Below are 22718 nucleotides of genomic sequence, written 5' to 3' on the forward strand. Positions count from 1 at the left end.
AATGGAGATGAAAAAATTATTTCAAATGTTTAAAAAGTATTACATTAAAATCAGTTAATTAGTGTTATCTACAGTTCATAGTGGATTAAATAATGCTATAGGCAGATAAATAAATCTTTGTCATTGTGTTAATAAAGTTAAATGAAATTCAAATAGGTTGTTTACTGTACATATAGCGTGATTAGCTCACAACCTAATCCCAGAGGGCATACGGTTGTCCATCTTGACATTTTGTTAATTGCATTAGTTGTTAATAACCATGTCAACCCAATCAGAAAGGTAGAGGGGCAGGGTGTAAAGGCAACACCATAGAGTGAAGCCACGGGCTAGTGAGACAAGAAAACAGACACGCCGTGTAGTTGTAAAAGTAATTATGCCCATTAAGTGTTTTAAGTGAGATGCTAATCGTGATTAGCGCGCTAGCTATATTAGCACCTATTTCAACATAGTAGCAGCTAATGTTACTGTGTGTTGCTAGTAATGTTCTGTGTTAATGTTGTGAGCTAGTTTAAAGCTCAAACGAACTCAGCATGAGAAGTAAAGCAGCTTTGGAATGAGTAAAGTGACTGAGAAAACTGTCACGTACACTCATTAGGCAGAGAGGACCAGGAAACACTCCTTGGACTCCATACAAGAGTTGTAGACGCCAATGACATCATTATGCCTATAAACTCATGCCTATAAACTTACAGTGCAACGGTCAAACCCAGTCTTTCCACTGTAACTCAAATTCGGTTACGAAAGGAGGCACTCAACGTTGAACTTTATTTCCCTAGGAAGGTCTTAACTCGCTGGACGAGCAACAGACTGTTTGCTGAAACAGTTTTTGGTTCCCGATTGTTATACTCCACATAACAATCTTTGCCTGCAGAGGGAAGATACAGATTTACCGTTTTTCTTCACGGAGAGAAGGATAACCACTGAGCCTCGCTCTCTCCCCACTGAAAGTCGACTGCTGCATCCCTCCGCAACCACCCAAAGGAACAGTTTCACCGCTGAACCCGCTGACAGCGCAGGTGTCAGCATCCGAGCCTGAGAGGACTCTGCCAGATAATCCAAACAGACTGACGCATTAAATTGCTATCAAAAGCAATCTCAAGTAAGAGGCTTGTGTCTGGGCAGAGATAGATTTTATAACTGTGCATTATTTCATCTAAGCTTCATTTGTTGTGAATTGTACTTTGCATTATTGTGGAATGTGACGGACCATTGTGTCCTGTTTCTGCTGTGTGTTTTTGTGCTTAGCATGTTCCATTGTGTATCGGTACCACGCCGCTGGGCCGTTTAACTGTGTTAGTTTAGCCACTGCAGAAGCTAATAACTGTGCTTTATCAGACCAAAGTCAAGTAAAATGAATGAATGAAAGTTTGCTACCAGGTTCCTGTGTGATAAAAGGACAGCTATTGTGTTTTACCACAGCATTTGAGATCTCTTGTAACTTACTCTGTGTGCTTTTCTTTCTCTCTCCTCTTCACTAACCAACACGCGTTTACACGTACATATACACACCTACACACACACACATCTCAAACAACCCAGATAGCGTGGTAGCATAACTAGCTAAGCTCCACGCCATCTAGATGACAAATACAGCGTATCCTCCATTTTTGGTCTCCCCTTTGTTTGAGTTTGGCGGGTCTGCCCACTATTTGGGATCTGTGCGTGACGACCTTCCACGTGGTCATGTCAATTAATAATTTTATTAATATTCATAAATATCTTTGATTTTTTGCTAATAACCAAACCTGCCCTACCTGAATCCCAACACTACACAGAAATATATGATATGGCTTGTGCTTGTCTTGAAGAGATGTTAGAGAGAGGTTATATTTGGCCCCTGTTATGTACAGTATGTGTAGCTGCCTTTTTCTTTCTGAATAATTTTTACATTCCCTTTTCCAATACTGATAACTGCTAATGATAAAAAAACATACATTTAGCTTACATTTTTTAGCTCAAGCATTGGAACAAGGTTTACGTGGGAGAACAGGCACCCAACAGAGAGACAAGTCCATCACTAGTATCAACTGCAATATATAAGACAAGATATTAGTCAATTTTAATCACTATTTCTAAACCTTCCATTGTTATCAGAATCAGAAATACTTTTTAATGATCCCTGAGGGGAAACTCAGCTATGGCAACAGGCAGGCACGTTGGCGCATGCGCACTACAGACATTCCTCCACTGGCGATAGAAAAACTGCATAACTTTACTTTTGTCTTCCTTCCTCTGAGTTGGTACACTGAAAGGACCTTTTTCCAAGACATGTGATCATTATCAATCCTTTATTTAATTCTCAGGAGAAAATTGAGAAAAAGACCCTCAGACATGTCATAACAGGGTAAACGCACCTGCAGTTAATAAAATTATGACGTGGTTGGTTTGATTTTGCTGTACCAATTGGCAACCAATTGGTAAACTGTGTTTACCTTGCTATGATACATCTGTGAAAAGTATCCATTGTTGTGAATCCACATCTTCCTTGTTTTGGTGATTCACATTTTTCTGACGGGAGTGCTGAGACATGTTTTAGGTGCATGTTTAAATTGAGAAACATTTAATGACTAGAACTCTCAAAGCTGACAGTACTCTGTTCACATGTTGGTACAGAAATAAAGTTTGTTTAAGGAATTTTAAAATAAATGTAATCCTACTTCTTAAGGTATTTTCAGTTAATCTTAGTTTGTCCTTTTTTTTCTTCCCAGATGCACCAAAGATCCAGCTGATTACTGGCAATTTGGAAGAGGATTGTTCTTAATCACTTCTGGTACAGATTCACTGACCTTTTGTGGTATGTTTAGATTTTACTTAGGATTCTGAATTAAAAAAACAGTGTAATGTTTGTACACATATTATCAAAACTATACAGAGCCCCCGGGGTTCAGGAGAATATTGTGGAAAACAATATAAAACTGAATTGGAAAATGCAAGCTAAAAAACAGACCGCAACAACAAATGTGAAATCATGACCTCATAATGATAGTTACCCTAACAGACAAGATAGTCACATGGAGAAAGACATTTTTAGTATTTCAATTCCTCCTGCGAGGCTGTGAAGAACTGTTTGTAAGTAATTAGTTGATATTGTAAAATTACATCTGAATACATTCAATAAAAGTGTTTTAGAATCAATAGTGTACTTTATTTGTAATTAATTTTTCAACCCCACCTTTATTGAAACTATGAACATCTTGTAGATGTATCAACTTATTTTGTATTTCTTCAGTATGTTTTTGCTTGATAATATTTCACATTAATCTTAAAGCTTATATTTTATGAGAATTTGAAGAAACATTTATACTGTTAATCAGTACAGTAGTTTAATTAATAAATGTACTTCATTTAAGGTTTTTACAATGGTATATGGACTGTACTTATATAGCACCTTTCTTGTCTTTCTGACTACTCAAAGTGCCTCATACAATAATTCTACAAAAACTAAATCATTACATATTGTATTTAGATTGTACTTTTAATGGTTTTTAACATTACTTTACATATTTAAGCATTAAATCTAAACACAAACACTGCAAGTTTGAAATGATTTCAATCTGTTTTCTACAGTATTTTTAGACTTTTTATTTTGTCTTCCAAAATAAAACATATTTTACAATCTTGAGCATGTGTTATCACTTTATTGAAGGTGCAATCTGTGAAATAACTGTTTCTCTGTAGAATTTTTAGTGCTGTAACTTTATTGAAGGTGTTTGATTGTAATAATTCAGGAAAAAAGTGTTTCTCTGCAAAACCTTTAATGAAAATGTCAGTAAACGTATCTAAATTAGGATATTTTACTTAAATTTTACGGTTTTGACCGTTTTTTCATCATCTGCATTTAATTCAATGCTATGTCTCAATATAACAGAGGACTCTTATGCTAATTTCAGCCCCTCCCAAATTGTAGATAGTGCTGCAGACTCACGACGAAAATTTCAAAGGAAATGGCATTCCAGCAACATGGAAGAATCTCGTTTAGTCTGGCAAGATAGTCTTAAAACATATAGGAAGGCCCTCCGTAATGCCAGAGCAGCCTACTACTCATCTTTAATAGAGGAAAATAAATACAACCCCAGGTTTCTTTTCAGCACTGTAGCCAGGCTGACAGAGAATCACAGATCTATAGAGCCATGTATTCCGATAGCCCTCAGTAGTATTGACTTAATGAGCTTCTTTAATAATAAAATTTTAACTATTAGAGAAAAAGACGGTGTAGTCCCTCATTCGTCCAGGAGTGTTCTATCGTAGAAAAGGTTTCAGTCGTAGTCATCTGGACACTGTTTTCAGAATCAAGACGTTTCGGCTCCCTTCCGGAAGTCATTCTCAATTGTGACAAAATGGGACGGGAACTAGAAATTTAAGCTATTTAAGAGAGAAAAAGCTATTTATTAGAGAAAAAATTCATCACGTCCTGCCCTCAACCGGTACCGATTTATCTTCAAACACAGGAACCGTAGAAACAATTGTAAAACCTGATATATATTTTGACTGCTTTGCTCCTATCGACCTTCTTCAACTAACTTCGACGATTAATTCATCTAAGCCATCAACCTGTCTCTTAGACCCCATTCAAACTAGGCTGCTTAAAGACGTTTTACCCCTAGTTAGCACTTCTTTACTGGATAAGATCAATCTGTCTTTATTAACAGGCTATGTACCACAATCCTTTAAAAGCCCACTCTTGATCCAGGAATTTCAGCCAACTATAGACTTATATCTAACCTTCCCTTTCGCTCTAATATCCTTGAGAAAGCAGTCGCCAATCAGTTTTGTGACTTTCTAAATAACAATAGTTTATTCAAGGATTTTCAGTCAGGATTTAGAGTACATCACTGCACATAGAGAGCACTGGTGAAAATTACAAATTACCTTTTATTTGCATCAGACAATGGACTTGTCTCTGTACTTGTCTTGTTAGATCTTAGTGCTGCATTCAACACCATTGACCATCACATTCTATTACAGAGACTGGACCATTGAATTGGCATAAAAGGAACCACACTAAGCTGGTTTAAATCCTATCTATCAGATCCATCTCAGTTTGTACATGTTAACGGTGAACCCTCCAAAGTACGCCAAAGTTAGTCACAGAGTTCCACAAGGTTCTGTGCTTGGACTGATTCTATTCACCTTATATATGCTTCCTTTATGCAATAGTATTAGGAGACACTGCATAAACCTTCACTGTTATGCAGATGATGCCCAATTATATCTATCGATCAAGCCAGATGAAACTAACCAGTTAGCTAATCTTCAAGCATGCCTTAAGGACATAAAAACCTGGATGACCTGCAATTTTCTGATGTTAAACTCTGACAAAACTGAAGTTATTGTACTTGGTCCCAAACACCGCTGAGACACATTATCTAAAGACATAGTTGCTCTAGTTGGCATTGCCCTGGCCTCCAGCAGCACCATAAGGAACTTCCGAGTTATCTTTGATCAGGATTTATCTTTTAACTCCCACATGAAATAAACTTCAAGGACTGCCTTCTTTCACCTGCACAACATTACAAAAATCAGGCACATCCTGTTTTAAAATGATGCTGAAAAAACTAGTGAATGCATTTGTTGCTTCTAGGTTGGACTACTGTAATTACCATCCCTTAGTTATGCTGCTATTGGCCTAGACTGCTCTCTCCATCTGTATGTATTTTTATCCCATTACTACATGTTACTAACTCGGCATCTTTTCTCTCCCGTAGTTCTGTGCTTTCTCGTTTCTCCTCTCTCTCCTTCTGTCACTTTCAGCAGGTATTTCTACCTCCAGCACTGCAGAGACTGGATCTGTGGTTGTGGGCCTCTTGCTGCCCCCATGTTCCTGCTCGACAACTGCTACTACAGTTGTTGTTGTTATTGGCTCTGTTACTATTACTGTCATTATTATTCCTCTCCCCCTCCCCCAAAACCTCTCTCTCTCTCTCTCTCTCAATAATCCACCGACCAGTGAGTCTGGTTCTGTCCAAGGTTTCTGTCTTTTAAAAAGAAAGTTTTTCCTTGCCACTGTCGCCAAGTGCTTGCTCATGGTGGGATTTGTTGGGTCTCTGTAAATAATATTATAAAGAGTACGGTCTAGACCTGCTCTATAGGAAAAGTGCAATGAGATAACTTCTGTTATGAATTGCTGCTATTTAAAAAAAATTGAATTGAACTGAAATTGTCTTATTGCATATGTACACACCAACTCAACATTAATTCTAGTGACCTCCGAGTGGCATAATAAGGTGCCGTTACCGCCGACGTGAAGAGCAATCTTACTATATTTATGCTTATCCTTAGCCAGCAGTTTCAAATAGGATTCAGCATTGTCCGCTCTGGCCCCAGCAATACATTTATTTACTATGGCCGCTGATGTAGCTAACTTCACGTTTCTCAAAATAAAGCTTCCAATAATCAGAGTTGGTTTCTCAGCGGGTGTGGTGGAGAACCTGTTAGAAACAGGAACTGGTTGGTGGTGAACCGTGGGCTTATGCTTAAGGCTATGCTTCTTTCAGACAGTCACCCAGCCTCCACGGCTTCCTGGGACGGCTAACAGGAACTACATCTGGTCGGTCCGCACTGGCTACTGGGGGCTGGCTAACTAGAGCAGCTAACGATTAAGTTTCCATGGTGCGGAGCCGTGTTTCCAGTTCACTAAGCCTCGCCTCTAATGTGACAAAGTCACATCCCGCTGTACAGACAATATTCAAATGTCAACTCAAATTTGAAAATGAAATATAAACAATGTAACCTGATTTTCCATTTATGCAAGCAATGTTGAAGTCAACATAAAAATGAAATTTTCTAACAATTTGAAAATGAAAACTGCATTTTTGACTTTCAACTCTGATTATTGGCAGCTTTATCTTGAGAAACGTGAAGTTAGCTACATCAGCGGCCATAGTCAAATGTATTGCTGGGGCCAGAGCTGGACAATGCTGAATCCTATTTTAAACTGCTGGCTAAGGATAAGCATAAATATAGTAAGATTGCTCTTCACGTCGGCGGTAACAGCACCTTATTATGCCAATCGGAGGTCATTAGAATTAATGTTGAGTTGGTGTGTACATATGCAAAGACAATTTCATTACAATTAAATTTTTTTTATGTAGTGCCAATTCATAACAGAAGCTATCTCATTGCACTTTTCCTATAGAGCAGGTCTAGTGAAAGTAATTAGTAATTTGCATTAGTAAAAATGCAATTTTCTAACAATTTGAAAATGAAAACTCTGTATAGTGTGTCTATTGTAAAACTGAACTAGCCTACCACAATAGCACGACGTCTATGCTTCAGCATCTCAGCAGAAAGCTTAACCTTACAGTCTATGCATCCTGTCCACAGAGTGGACCCAACACAAGGTATATGAAGGCTGGTAATGAATGTAGGCTACGTTAATTATGGCTATTTGTCATGGCTGGTTAATAACGTAAATCAATGTGATGGCTAGTTATGATGTCCCTAAGAAAATAAAACGCTGCAGTCAATTTGTGAAAGCCTGAGCTTCATTTGTGTTATTTAGAATGTAATATGGCACTTAAATGCACTAAAAGGGTTTAGTTTAAATGGGTTTTGCCAGAAGACAGATAATATTATTGTATGCAATTTAGTTCTCAACTAATGCATGAGAACTGCAAGGAGATGAAGAGGGAGAGACAGCGTCTGGACGCGGGCAAGAGATGTGACCCACAACCAGTTCACCATAGTTTATAATAATGCAGCGCAGTGAGGATACAGACGTTTCACAGGGGACGAGCATGTATAACATGGATCTATCTGTCTGTCTACTGTTAACCAAGAGTTTTTATATCACGTTCACACTTCTGTCCATATTTGCACACCCTCTCTCTCTCATCCACATGAGCTCTCTCTCTGTCTCTCCCTGCTTCACACTTTTTTATCAATTGATGGTTTTTGTAACGCCTGGTTTTAGGAGGTGTTGCAGTCCCCTTAGCACCCCTACTTCCCGTGTCCATGGTAATCAGTGAGGCCCAGCACCCAGAAACACTCCACTCTGGCATCTATCATTTTTATTTTTATTTTTTTGAGGGAAAGAAACATTTCACATAATTTGTATTACAAGATAAATCAAACAAGGTTATGTCCACATAACTGACAATTCATAAAGCCACTAGGTTTTATAATACATTTGGCACAGAACCTAAATCTTGAAATCTTAAATTAATTTACTCATAATTTAATTTATTTATGTAGTGCCAATTCATAACAGAAGTTATCTCATTGCACTTTTCCTATAGAGCAGGTCTAGACCGTACTCTTTCACAGTCCTCATACACTTTTTACAATTTTTGTCTCTTGTGCTAAATCTTGTCTCATTTGTGGTCTGATAAACAGTCAATTCATAAATTCAGTGCCCCATATTGCTAGTTTCACCCAAATCAGTGAATAACGTTATAAAGTTGTGTTATTGTACAGTAATCAATGAGGCCTGGCTGCCTTTTCTCGCCTTTCTGCCACAAGTGGACTACGTACATGCGCAATGCAGATGTTCACACAGTGACATCCTAAATGAAGGCCCGACTTGATGAGAAAACTGATGGATTTCATTTTCATGTTGACCCCAAAAGAGCGTGGTGACATGTAAATGTAAATGCAATAGACTGGGGGCGCTGTTTCGCTTATTGCATTTGAATATTGTCCACTGTACACCAGGTTTAGTCTTTGAAAATAAAATGTCAAATGCAGTTTTTATTTTCATATTGTTAGAAAATTTAATTTTGACTTAAATATCACTTGCATAAATGGAAAATCAGGTTACATTGTTTATATTGCATTTTCATTTTCAAAATTGAATAAACATTTGAATATTGTCCACTGTACAACAGGGTACAACTTTGAATGTCAAACAGCTTTTCCATTTTCATTTTAATATGGTAATAGAAAGCCCATACAAGTATGTGGAAATGAAAATGCAAATTGGATTATTTCATTTTCCTTTTTACTCAAATAACACATACATATGTGGAAAATTATAATGCTATTGTGGAATAACATTTTCATTTCCAAGTTTACATGATCATTTTAATATAGTCCCCTATATGTTTCCATATAAATAGTTTTAATTATATTTTGTCTCAAGAATGATTAAGAAGAACTAAAGATGTTCCATGACAGAAATACGCTTATTCATTTTTTGCCAAGAGTTAGACAAGAAGATTGATACTACTCTCATGTCTATATGATATATATGAAGCTACAGGCAGCAGCTGGTTAGCAAAGCTTAGCACAAAGACTGGAAAGAGGGGGAAACAGCTAGCCTGGCTCTGTCCAAAGGTGACAAAATCTGCCTACGAGCACCTCTAAATGTCACTAATTACAATTTTACAGCTTGTTTGTTTAATCCATACAAAAATTTGCACAAAGTGTAAAAAATGACACATTGTGGTTTTTTTATGGGCCGGATTTTGTTACCTTTGGAGAGAACCAGGCTAGCTGTTTCCAGTGTTTGTGCTTGCTAAGCTAACTGGCTGCTGGCTGTAGCTTCATATTCCCCGTACATGAGAGTGGTATTGATCTTCTCATCTAACAGTTGGCAATAAGGCATGGTAGCTGGAAGGTTTGATTGTTAACCGCATGTTCTCTCACAGCTTTAACAGTATTAAACAGAAACATCATACAAACTGAAATATAAATTCATACTTGGAGATTTTGCAAGAGTTGTTAGTTGTCCTGATCTCCCACTTAATGACCAAATGGGAAACAGTAGCTGCACCGACAAAGAGTCAGCATATTAATATGCACTACATGGAGCTATAGTCGAAGATAGACAGGCCAAGGCATAAATTATGCACTGGAAGAGAAAGAGGATGAACATTAGGGGTGGGAATACAGAGAAGGAATTGGAAAAGCTGGAACCAGCAAATGTTTGAAATGTTTGATAAATGGCTTAATTGATTAATCGAAATTGTTGATTTTTGTTTTCTGTCAATCAACTAAATCAGCTAATGGACACTAATCATGGCTACATAACAATATGAAGCAATAATCCTAATTATTTTTTTGCTGGCTAGCATAATTAAAAGCAATAATATTGTCAATTATATCATGATAATCAAGATTATTCATTTTATTTTCAGAATAGTGGGATTTTATTACATTTAATGTCTAATGCATCATGGCCGGTGTTTACAAAAGCAGCGAGTGTGCTAAAAAAAGTAAATGTGTCAACCCTTCAGCTGTGTGAACCCATCTACAGCGTAAAGGTCCACCAAGAATCAAAATTCTCCAACACTGTTACGAGCTGCCTGGGAAAGGATGGGGTGGTGCTCCTGTTTAGGAAAGTGGTGTTGATCAGTCACCCTCCCCAATCAATCTCTGACAATTATCGGGCCAGCCAATTTTTAGGGACATGCTGATGTAATTGATCCATTCCTTAATCAATCACTCTCAAGGCAGGATCTGCTTGACTGGTGGATCCACTATATTAAATTTTCACTGCCTGCAGACCTGTGGGAGCTAACAGATGCCTTTAGTATCAAAATCTGATGACATGAATCTCGCAGTGAGTCTGGGTACTTGTCAAGTTGCAGTGATGGTCTGATTATTATTTTGAGTGGTGATGTTTTGGTACTGATCTTGCCAATGGCCAAATTTTCTGAATATGTGATTTTGACCATTTCATGTAAAAAGGAGTTTAGAATCTGTTTTCCTGAGTATTTTACTCTTGTTAGGATGGATGGAAAATCCCCAAATCAAATACCTTGGTAAATTAGCAGCAAGGTAGAAAGAGGCAGATTTCACTGCAGGCTTTAGAGACTGACAACCCTTTAGTTGAGTTGTTAGCTATTGAGTAAAATTACATCCTCACCTCCATCATGGGAGCTTGGGGAAACACAACTGACAACACAGACTGATCAATTATGCTGAAGAGCCACAATCTGTCCAAAATACTACATCCACATACCACATTACATTTAACTTTTTGCAGTGTTTCACATTTCCTCTACATTGCATCTGCAGATATCCATGTGAAACATGCTACATAAGGCTACAAGGCTGCAATGTTTTGCTCATGTGCTACTGAGTGAGCATACTATATATATATACTCTATTCATAATATCATCCTTGTAGTGAGTAGCTTTTGATGGTATCCAAAGGCATCTCTACACACTGGGAAACAAGTCAGAGTGAAATGGTAGGCCTAACGAACCCAACAGACTTCAAAATTAAAAACACCATGATTCTAACAGAGAGAGGATTTGTTTTTGCATCTTGGTCTAAAGTAAATGTCAATGAAGGATAATGGAACTAATCATAAAATATATTTTGTTTATGCTGTCATTAAAAAGTTTCCTATGGTATCCCCGATGCTTAATCTGGTCTGTCTATTTGAGGCAAAATTATTAAAACAGCTTGGGAAGCATTAAGGTAAGCAACTTCCAAGAAATTTAAATCCCCACATTCATGGTTGACACATAAGATGTATTTGACTTACTTTGAGGTAATCGTTCTCAGATCTCAGCTCTTCTATTTCCCGGATAAACTCCTCATGCATGCCGTCCATGAACTCCTCTGTGAGGTCTGAGAAAGCCAGGGATGTGCTGATAGGCACCCTGCTATAAAACGAGGTGACCGAGCGCTCCTCGCTGGGGGATATGCTCCCCTCCACGGTCTCCACGCCCAGAGAGAGCCTGTCCTTGTAGTCTGTCCCCTCGGAGGAGCTGTTGTTCGTGGCAGAGGCCTGTTGGCTAGCTCTGTCCGCCAACGCGCCATCCTTGGGCGGCTTGTCCGGCCCACCGCCCCGGCTGCTCCTTGATTCGGAGTCACTGCTCACAGCGTCCGTGGAGAGTTTGTTTTCTCCAGAGGCGCAGTCCGATTGCTCGGAGCTGCTGTCGGTCGGGGAGAGCTTCCCAGTGGCGCAGCCAGAATCCTTGGATAAATCGTCGGATCCTATGCTGGCGTCCGACACCTTCCTCCGCCCTCCGGTGCTCTTGGCCGCCGAGGTCTTGGACAACGCGGCGGCTGAGAAGGAGGATTTGCCCGCTGGTTTGCCACCACCGCTCTTCTCCGCTTTACCGTCCTTTCCGGCAAGACTTCCCACGGAGCTGCGCCTGGAAATGCGGCTACCGAGGTGGATGGCTCCCGGCTTGACGCTCAGGGTCGGGGTCCCAATCCCTCCGCGGATCTTCGTAAGCGACCACCCAGGTGCATCGATCTTCGGCCTGGCCGGGGACGGAGCCCGGTTTATCTTCCTCTCGCCCGGAGGCTGAGCGGACAGCATCGCCGAGAGCTCTGCAGTTTCAGGCCGGAGGTTTCGCTGCTGCTGCCCGGGCACCGCGTTCTGCATCTGCCCGCTGTCCGAGCCCTCCGTCCCGCCTCCGCTTTCCATCTTCTGCCGGAGATGGAGTCTCCGTTCCTTGGGCGAGGCGAAGAAGAGGTGAGTCGGAGAGTTATGGACATCAACCTCCTTTGTTTTAGTCATTCATTCTGTTTAGGCCGAAACAAGGAAAACTGAAATGAAACCTATTTGGGGAAACAGGAGGCAAATTGGACTGTGTATAAATAACTGCAGAGCAACACAAAAGGAGGGGATCCTCTCCAGCCACAATGAGAGCTCCCGTAACACAACAAAACGAAGCCGGAAGCACAGTCCAAAAACTGCAAAAAAGATGAATATAATCCCGTTTCCCCCTGCGTGTGTAGGCAAGTAAAATTATATATTATTCCGCTTTGTTCTGATAGATCCTCCCGTCCTGTCTTCAGGATATCTGTCTCAATGACATTTACTAGCTGGTTCCTGCTCAGAAGAGTTGTGGGTGAGCACAGAGAGGCAGTGTGGCGGATAAGGTCTCTCTCCTCCTAGATAACTGGAGGACAGAGAGTGAGAGAGAATCTAATTTCTGCAGCTCTCTGTCGCCACCATTGTAGGGTATTAGAAAGACACTAGGAGCAGGAAAAAGAAAATGAGTACGGATGCTATGAGAGATGCAGAGAAGGGTTCACCATGGCTGGCTATGCATTGAAAGCCAAAGCTATATATTTCATGATAAAATAGGATAGGGGCAATTGCATTAATAGTAGCCTACACTTTACTTACAGACAGAAACCACTCCCACATAATGACACTATTCATTTAGTGATTGTTGCCATCTTGCTGCTGTCTGCACATTGTCACCATTTATTATTAGGGGTTCAACCCTATGTAACCCTTACACCGTAAGTCCAAATGACTTGAAATTGCTCTTACAAGTCCAACTCAATGTGCTCTACAAAAAAGCCTCTTGGACCACTAAAGTCCGCCTAACTAGATTTTCCACCATTTTGAATAGTTTGAAAAACACACTTTTGACATCGAAGCATCAATGCTAAGTTTTCGGTGGATCATCATTGGACAAACCGTATCAAAAGTTGTATGAAGCTTGTAGATATCTTATTCAGTTTTCATGATATTGACCAATGAATTTGAAAAAGGGCGTGGCTCTGCACATAAATAGACCAAGGTCAACAACCATAGGGCCAATTATCGCCAAAACTACATAAGTACCTGAAACATACCCTGAAAGTTTAATTCAAATCGACTGCTAGGGGGTGTTACAAATGGAAAAAACTGGGCGTGGCATAACACAAATCAGACTATAAATAAGGCATTGTTTGTCCAATCATCACAAAATTTACAGGATATGTCCATATAAGAACCTGAAACATGCCCCGAAAGTTTCCTTCAAATTGGCCGCTAAGGGGCGCTACAGGGGCAAAAAATGTGCGTGGCATAACACGAATCAGACTATTAATCAGAAATTGTTTGTTTTCTTCATTGTATTTGTGAAAATGCAAAAACAGGAGATTTCACTGCTTTTTCCCCATCTAGGCCACATTTGACCAGGTCCAGATCAAAACCTTCAAATGTCTAACGGTCTGTGTTGGCTTGAACCCCAGAATTGCTGCTTTTCTGTTTATTTTAATGGATAGATATTTAGAAGTTTTGTACATAGCACAGCACAGAGCTAATTTGCAACTCATGTTCCTGGAAGGGCCTTTCAAAAAGTTCACGACTTGTTTTTCTCTTTGAAAGGTTTTGTTGCCATTCATTCCTGTACAGTATGAAATTAAATTCACTTCAATACAACTTTATTTATACCTGTAACGGCAGTTGCATGCAGCAGCTTGCTAATGTCAATATGAAAACTTGGGCTGTGTTATTATGATTGATAGCTTGTGCTACGTACACCCTGTATGTAAGATGTTTGCCTCTGTACAAGTCTAACTTATGTAACATCTCAGGTCAGCAGCTGTTCTGCACCATAGACTGCAACTAATTAACAGTTAGATAAGAGAAAGTGGGGGAAGGTACTGTGGATATGATAATCCCATGGTGACATACAGAGGTGATTTGGGTTGACAAAGAGTGGGAAGAAATGTATGCACATGTGTTGGCAGGCCGGAGCCGGCACCCTGTTGATATGGGTTGTTTGATCAGTGCATGGGGGACTCGCATATTCTCACTGACCAGCCGCTCTGATCACACCTGAGAATGGAATGCAGCGGCCGGTGAAGATCAAGAGGAATGGGAAGTGTGAATTTAGGCATTTACATAGCATTGTGTACCAGGAGGAGCTCAGGACATATAAACAACTACTTTTGTATTGCTGCTTCAGACATAGCGGGGAGATCGCATGGAGAGGTCTCTGTGATGTGTCTCCAGATATATCTGTATTTGTCTGTACTGTTAGATTGTTTGTATTGTTTGTAATAATTGTGAGGATATATATACTACTTAAAGACAATTGTAGGTCTCGTGTGGATCCCTTCTCATCAACCCACTCGGAGAGAGGTTATCTTACCTCGACAATTTGGGGGCTCGTCCGGGATGAGAAGGAGATTCTGAATTGAACAGACGGACTGATCACAGTGATTACCTAAGGCTCACAGCCGGCTGCAACTAAAAGGTAAGCAGAACCTGTTTAATCAAACTCTGCGTATTGGAAAATAACTAAATTGAGAGCATGTGGTAACAATTGTGATTAAGTCCAGTAAAAATTTAATTTGGGATTAAAAGAGAGACTTGTGGAAAGAAAAGAGATGATAGTAATACCTTGACCTCGGTTTGGGGTCACAGGGTTCGAGTCCCACGTGAGCCAGGTTAGAGGCCTGGGGAGGTGAGGTCCCCTGAATTCTCGGTGTTCAGATCTTAGATCCACACTGTTGGTAGACTTTGAAAATGGTAAAAGGTATTCATTGGGTTTGGGGTTCGAGTCCCTGTTAAATTGTTTTTGAGGTTCGAGTCCTCAGTAGGAATTTTCTTTGCCAAGTCCGCTCAGAATCCCCGGTAAAATTGTTTAATTGGGTTTGGGGCTTGAGTCCCCTGTAAAATTGTTTAATTGGGTTTGGGGCTTGAGTCCCTGGTAAAATTGTTTCATTGGGTTTGGGGCTTGAGTCCCCGGTAAAATTATTTCATTGGGTTTGGGGTTTCAGTCCCTGGTAAAATTGTTTCATTGGGTTTGAGGTTCGAGTCCTCAGTAGGAATTTTTTGTGTGATATTATTTGTGTCTGGGGTTGGAGTCCCTGTCTTAATTCTCCAGGAAAAGACTGAATTGAGTGTCTCAAATACGAAAAGCCTCCCCTCTTTGTTCACGGATACCTAGCGGTATTAACAAAGTGATAAAGAGGAAGTTGAGTGAGAAGTAGTATTTGACTGGATCAGTTGCTCGGGTGAACTCCATACAAACTGACTGGCTCAACTCAGTGGACAAGCAGGGACACATGGACGGAGAATTTGATAGAGAGTTGGATAACGGGGGCTGGGGTCCAAGAGACCACGGTCCCTGGAAGCCACTCGAAGAGCAAATCCCATATGTCTTGGTAGCTGTGGGTAATGTAGGATTAGAAGAATAAAAAATTTAAAAAAGGCTAAGGAGGCAGCGAAAAATGGAATAGAAAAAATGTTGGAGGACAAACAAGTAGATTTGAGTGCAGAAGAACCTTTAGGAAAGTATTTGTGGAGTGAGGAGAAAAAGTATAAAAAACAGGGAGAGGAAGCGAGAGTAGATAAAGAGAAAGGAGGCATGTGGGTGAGACATAAGTTGAAAAAGACGTGTAAAGAGGCAGAGGAGAAGAGACAGATGTGGCTACAGTGGGGTCTTATCTGGCAAGGAATAGATCATTGCTGTAGACAAAAGAAGAAACAAGAGAAACCTGAGGGTCCCCCGCCTTACCAATCGCAATCTAACACGCACACACACACACCGTTAGCTCCTCCCGCTTCTAGGGATTGTTGAAGTCAGGTGTTTTAGAACCCTTTTGCTCACCCTGGAACACTCCCATACTACCCGTAGAGAAACAAGGGACAGGTAAATATCGCATGGCACATGACTTAAGGGCAATTAATGACATTTTAGCCACACCCACCATTCCAGTACCAAACCCTTACACTGCACTCAACAATCTCACACCAGAACAGAAATGGTTCACTTGTATTGATTTAGCTAATGCGTTCTTTTGTGTACCTTTAACTCAGGAGTGAAGGGAAATTTTCTCATTTACCTACAAGGGACAGCAGTTGCAGTACACCAGAGTACCACAAGGGTTTGCATTGTCACCAGGATTGTTTAATCAGGTTCTAAAACAGGCTCTAAGTGGTTGTGAGTTACAATCAGGTTGCACTCTTGTTCAGTATGTTGATAATTTGTTGATTGCAGCTCCAGATCCTCAGTCGTGTGCTAAAGCTACAAAAAATGTTCTGCTCAGGTTAGCGGAGAAAGGATTTAAGGCTAGCAAATCTAAGCTACAGGCTATCAGAACTCAGGTTTCTTTCCTGGGGCGGGTAATATCACAGAAGGGGGCAGGCTTGTCACATGCACACAGATCAACCATCTTACATCATCCCCGTCCAGTCACAGTTAAGGACATGCTTTCATTCCTTGGTCTCACAGGTTACAGCAGAAACTACATTGCAAATTATACAGGCCTCACACAACCACTTCGCAAAATGATAAATGCACAAGGTATGAGAAATCTTAAGGCTCAGTTGGACTGGTCAAATGAGGCGGAACAATGCTTTATTGACCTGAAGCAGAAACTGTCACAAGCGACGGAACTTGCTCTACCAGACTATACACTCCCCTTCTCTTTAGATGTTTCTGAAACAGGAGGGGTGGTAAATGGTGTTCTGTTTCAGAAAAAAGGGGGAGCTGTTAATGTATGTTAGCATTATGCTGGACTTAATAGAAAAACGACATCCTACATGCACACAACATGCAGCAGGCGTGGCAAAAATTCTTCAGAAAACAGCCCATATAGTGATGGGACACCCCCTGACGATACTAACAACACACAGTGTGATAGCATTTGTAAACTCACAGACATTCACCATGACATCTCTTAGACAACAGAGACACTGTAAAATATTGGAAGCACCAAATCTGACTTTCACACATGAAGGCAGACAGGATGGGCACAGATATCCCATTAAACATGAGGGAGAGATGAAAGAGTTAATTGAGGCTTTGAAATTACCAAGGAAAGTGGCAGTGGTAAAATGTAGAGGACATGATCAGGCTAGCACTCCAGTAGCTAAAGGAAACCAGGAAGCAGATACAGCAGCAAAAAGGGTAGCAGGGTACTTGCAAATGTACCAAATGATAACCAGTGAAGAGACTGAATTACAACCCAAACTCACTGCAGAGACAGCAAAAGAATATCAAAAGGGGGCGGGGGCCCAAGAAAAAGCAGTATGGATGCAGAGAGGAGCTACGGAGCAAAATGGACTCTGGAGGGGGCCGGTCGGACGAATGGTCCTCCCACCAGGTATCAGGGCAAGAGCCCTGAGAGAAGCACATGGCTTGGGACATGTGGGGGCAAACCAAATGAATAGGAACTTGTGTCATTGGTGGCATCCGTTCCTAGCAGATATGGCAAAGCATTTTGTAAAAGTTGTACAGTCTGTTCACATTTTAATCCGAAGCCGGTGGTGAGACCGGAAATGGGGCATTTCCCTATTACTACCTGCCCTGACCAGGAGGTGGTGATAGACTATACGGATATGATTGATCTGGGGAAAGGTTTTAGGTATTTGTTGGTGTGTGTTGATACGTTCACAGAGTGGCCAGAGGCGTGGCCAGCAAAAAAGGAGGACAGCGCTACGGTGATAAAATGTTTGATTAATCATTACATTCCCAGACATGGTTTCCCAGCAAAAATCAGATCAGATAATGGCACTCACTTTAAAAACACAGATCTACAAAGAGTAGAAGCGATGCTGGGTTTGAAACACTCATTCAGCACTGTCTACCACCCCCAGTCACAAGGTAAGGTGGAGAGAATGAACCAGAACATCAAACAAAAATTGGCTAAAATCTGTGCACAGACAAAACTGAATTGGGTGGATGCATTACCCCTGGCCCTGATGACAATCAGGAGCTCCCTCAATCAAGGAACAGGGTTTACACCATATGAGCTGCTGACAGGAAGACAGTTTCCGGGCCCAGTGCCGCTCTGGGACTAGGGGAGGAAGGAGAAAAAATGGAACACAAGACATATTTTAACGAATTGCAAGTTCTTGTCTCAGATTTCTCCAAACAGGTTGGCGAAAGGCAGGCGCTGACAGAAGGATCCACTCTACCCACAGCCCGGTGGGTATCACTGAGAGTCATCAAAAGGAAGTGGTCGGAGCCCAGGTGGACAGGACCGTTCGAGGTCACAGAGAGAACATCACATGCGGTCCGGGTAAAAGATAAAGGCGACACCTTGTTCCACTGGAGCCAGTGCACGGCAGCCAAGGAGCCAGGACGGAGTGTGGAGGAGATCGGAGTAGATCTACGGCAACTACAAGCTGAAAGCACCAGCTCGGCTGAGTCGGAGAACACCCAGACCCCAACAAAAGAGGCAGAATAATCCTCTGGTCTGCGGTCGAAAGGTACAGGGAAGTCAACCCCTGTACCCCGAGAGGAATCACACTGTTAGCTGCAAAAGGTGAAGTGCTAGTAACTTCTCCTCTAGGTCAAAGAAGAGCGTGCTGGACGAACACAATTCCCAGCCAGAAGTTGAAGACGACGTCACATCCAGAAGGAAAAGACTGTGAAGTGAAATAGAGGGTTTTAATCTCCTGAAACAGAGGTTGCTGTTTTAGTACAAAGTAATAGAAAAGTTCCAGTCATAAGATGGGGATGTGGGGCAGTCCTAAGGGGGCAGCGGTTACAACTGTATTAGGAGTGTTACTTGTAATTTAAATTTTGTATTTGTGTGGTAAATTGCAGGGATGGTCATCCACTCACAGGGAAAAACGAGCCAAAACGCCTAAGTGTTTCAACCGGTTTGGGGGGTTGGAACTCAATTACACCCGCGGTAGCGCCACTACCTATTCCTTCGACCTCTGTGACATCATCCAGTGCGGAGGAGATGAAGCTGGGTGGCGGGGATACGATGTGTATTTGTGCGCAAGTGGGGGTTTGCAGCAGATGTGTAACATAGGCTTAGATTAAGGAATGTCCACGTGTAGTAGTTGGGGGGAGGTGGCTAAGTATACAGGACCACATTGGAAGCCATATGGGCCGTATATAGAGAGAGAGTGGTGGACAAATATTTCCTTCTACCGTGAGTCCAGTACATCTGGGGGGTTGAACCCCCTGCGGCTAACCATGGGGGGCCAGTGGCGCATCCCTGCTCTACATCCCAGGGGGCAGAAGAAGACTTTATATTTGTTTTTGGGCGTAGATCAGTCAGGGCAGGACAGCTGGGGGATTCTAAAAATAGATTTCATCGATCCTCCGAAAGTGAATCTAACCCAAGCAGGTAGTATAAATACATCCCGACCTGAGATGCTCAGAACGGAGGGGGACCCCAAGGTGATCACGGTAGATTACAACCTACTTAAACCATTAGATGTCATAGCCATGGCCACCGGATATACGGAGAACAATCTTTGGCTCGATTGGATAGCTCAGACTGCGCGTGAACAACAGGTAGGTGATTGTGTAGCATGTGCAGCGGCCAGACCACAACTTTACACTGAACCAGCCCCGCTCCACCCTGACGACCCATGGGGTTACAACTGTTTGCTAGGACTGACCATTCCTAATAATACCGCCCCCGATGGGTCAGTCACCAGAGCGCTCGAGGGTCTTAGGACCCTGTCCAAAACCATGCATGAACAATCAGGCGTCGATAATCCCTTAGAAGAATGTTTGACCTTCATGTTTGGACAATGGAAAGGACTGATAATGTCTATTTTACTATCTCTTGCTACTTTTGCAGCTATTATTATAACTTGTGGTTGTTGTTGTATTCCATGTGCCAGAGCACTATGTGTCAGGGTTATCACCACCACAATCGAGAAGCAGGAAGGCCCTAAACAACTTAGTATGATGCCTCTTTTAGGGGCTCCAGATTTGGACCACGAGGACACTTTTGAACTGGAAAAATGGTGGTAGGAGTGATCTTATTTAGTAGAGATCAAAAGGGGGAATTGTCAATATGAAAACTTGGGCTGTGTTATTATGATTGATAGCTTGTGCTACGTACACCCTGTATGTAAAATGTTTGCCTCTGTACAAGTCTAACTTATGTAACATCTCAGGTCAGCAGCTGTTCTGCACCATAGACTGCAACTAATTAACAGTTAAATAAGAGAAAGTGGGGGAAGGTACTGTGGATATGATAATCCCATGGTGACATACAGAGGTGATTTGGGTTGACAAAGAGTGGGAAGAAATGTATGCACATGTGTTGGCAGGCCGGAGCTGTGATGTGTCTCCAGATATATCTGTATTTGTCTGTACTGTTAGATTGTTTGTATTGTTTGTAATAATTGTGAGGATATATATATATATATATATATATATATATATACTACTTAAAGATAATTGTAGGTCTCGTGTGGATCCCTTCTCATCAACCCACTCGGAGAGAGGTTATCTTACCTCAACACTAACTAGGTCAACAGATATACAAACAACAGACAAGAGAAAATACTGGGAAATCCAGCTTGAGCTGGTAGCTGGTAACCAGCTTGACCAGTCTGAGCTAGGTTTTTGACAGCTGATAGGCCAGCTACCAGCTATTACTGGTGACACAGCTACCAGCTTAGATTCTTACCAGTTACCAGCTGCTTTTACCAGCTACCAGTTCCTATTGGTGAGACCAGGCCCTGCTAAAATTCACCAGCTTGTAGGAACTAGTTTTTGGTTTACAAAGGAAGTGCTATGCCTAGCTTCTCAAATGTCTTTAAAATGTACTCCACATTGTCTAACATACTTAATTGCAGCAAGATGAATGTTTTGTCTAAAATATACCACCCAATGGTTCTGACGTGCTGCTTTAAGCGTACTGTCTCATTTCCGGTCACCGGTGTTTGTCTGTTAATAGTAGCGTAAATTTACTGTTCTAGTTCATCACAGTTAATTTAGTTTGATTCCTTATTATAGTGACTAACTATCTGAACTAAAATTGAACATTTAATAGTCTTTCCACAGAGTCCATCATTATCGGACCATTATTTAATAACTTTTGAGCTCCTATTACTGGACTACACGCCATCAGCCAAAAACTCCTACTCTAGATGTCCATCTGATTGTGCTGTAGCTAAATTTAAGGAAGTGATTCAATCTGCATTTAATTCTATGCTATGTCTCAATATAACAGAGGACTACTTTTCTAATTTCAGGCTGCAGGCTCACTGCTAACGACACTCGATTCTATCGCCCCTCTAAAAAAGAAGATAATAAAACAAAGAAGGTTAGCTCAATAGTATAACTCCTAAACCCACAAATTAAAGCAAATATCGCAAAAATTTGAAAGGAAATGGCATTCCAACAACCTGGAATAATCTCGTTTAGTCTGGCAAGATAGTCTTAAAACATATAGGAAAGCCCTCCGTAATGCCAGAGCAGCTTACTACTCATCATTAATAAAGGAAAATAAAAACAACCCCAGGTTTCTTTTCAGCACTGTAGCCAGGCTGACAGAGAATCACAGCTCTATTGAGCTATGTATTCCTATAGCTCTCAGTAGTAACGACTTCATGAGCTTCTTTAAAAATAAAATTTTAACTATTAGAGAAAAAATTCATCACATCCTGCCCTCAACCGGTACTGATTTATCTTCAAACACAGGAACCTTAGAAAGAACTGTAAAACTTGATATATATTTTGACTGCTTTGCTCGACCTTCTTCAACTAACTTCAACGATTAATAAATCTAAGCCATCAACCTGTCTCTTAAACCCCATTCCAACTAGGCTGCTTAAAGACGTTTTACCCTTAGTTAGCACTTGTTTACTGGATATGATCAATCTGTCTTTATTAACAGGCTATGTACCACAGTCCTTTTAAAGTAGCTGTAATTAAACTTCTTCTTAAAAATCCTACTCTTGATCCAGAGCTTTCAGCCAACTTTAGACCTATATCTAACATTCCCTTTCTCTCTAAGATCCTTGAGAAAGCAGTCGCCAATCAGTTGTGTGACTTTCTAAATAACAATAGTTTATTCGAGGATTTTCAGTCAGGATTTAGAGTGAGCACTGGTGAGAATTACAAATGACCTTTTATTTGCATCAGATAATGGACTTGTCTCTGTACTTGTCTTGTTAGATCTTAGTGCTGCATTCAACACCATTGACCATCACATCCTATTACAGAGACTGGAACATTCAATTGGCATTAAAGGAACCGCACTAAGCTGATTTAAATCCTATCTATCAGATCCATTTCAGTTTGTACATGTTAACGGTGAACCCTCCAAAGTACGGCAAAGTTAGTCATGGAGTTCCACAAGGTTCTGCGCTTGG

General features: G+C 41.0%; 1 protein-coding gene across 8 annotated transcripts in view; it reads right to left on the reverse strand.

Moving 5' to 3' along the window:
* soga1 (suppressor of glucose, autophagy associated 1) overlaps positions 1 to 15641 on the reverse strand; it is a 144103-nt gene extending 128462 nt beyond the window's left edge. For all 8 annotated transcript variants that reach the window (XR_006379430.1, XM_044210313.1, XM_044210312.1 and 5 more), the window contains exon 1: positions 11436 to 15641. Coding sequence is in view for 7 of the 8 variants with exons in the window: in XM_044210313.1 (XP_044066248.1) it covers positions 11436 to 12422 (987 nt within the window). In the remaining variant the exon portion in view is untranslated. The remainder of the gene's footprint in view (positions 1 to 11435) is intronic.
* Positions 15642 to 22718: the final 7077 nt, after the last annotated feature.

The sequence above is a fragment of the Siniperca chuatsi genome, linkage group LG10 (assembly GCF_020085105.1).
Source record: "Siniperca chuatsi isolate FFG_IHB_CAS linkage group LG10, ASM2008510v1, whole genome shotgun sequence".
NCBI classification, from domain to species: Eukaryota; Metazoa; Chordata; class Actinopteri; order Centrarchiformes; family Sinipercidae; genus Siniperca; species Siniperca chuatsi.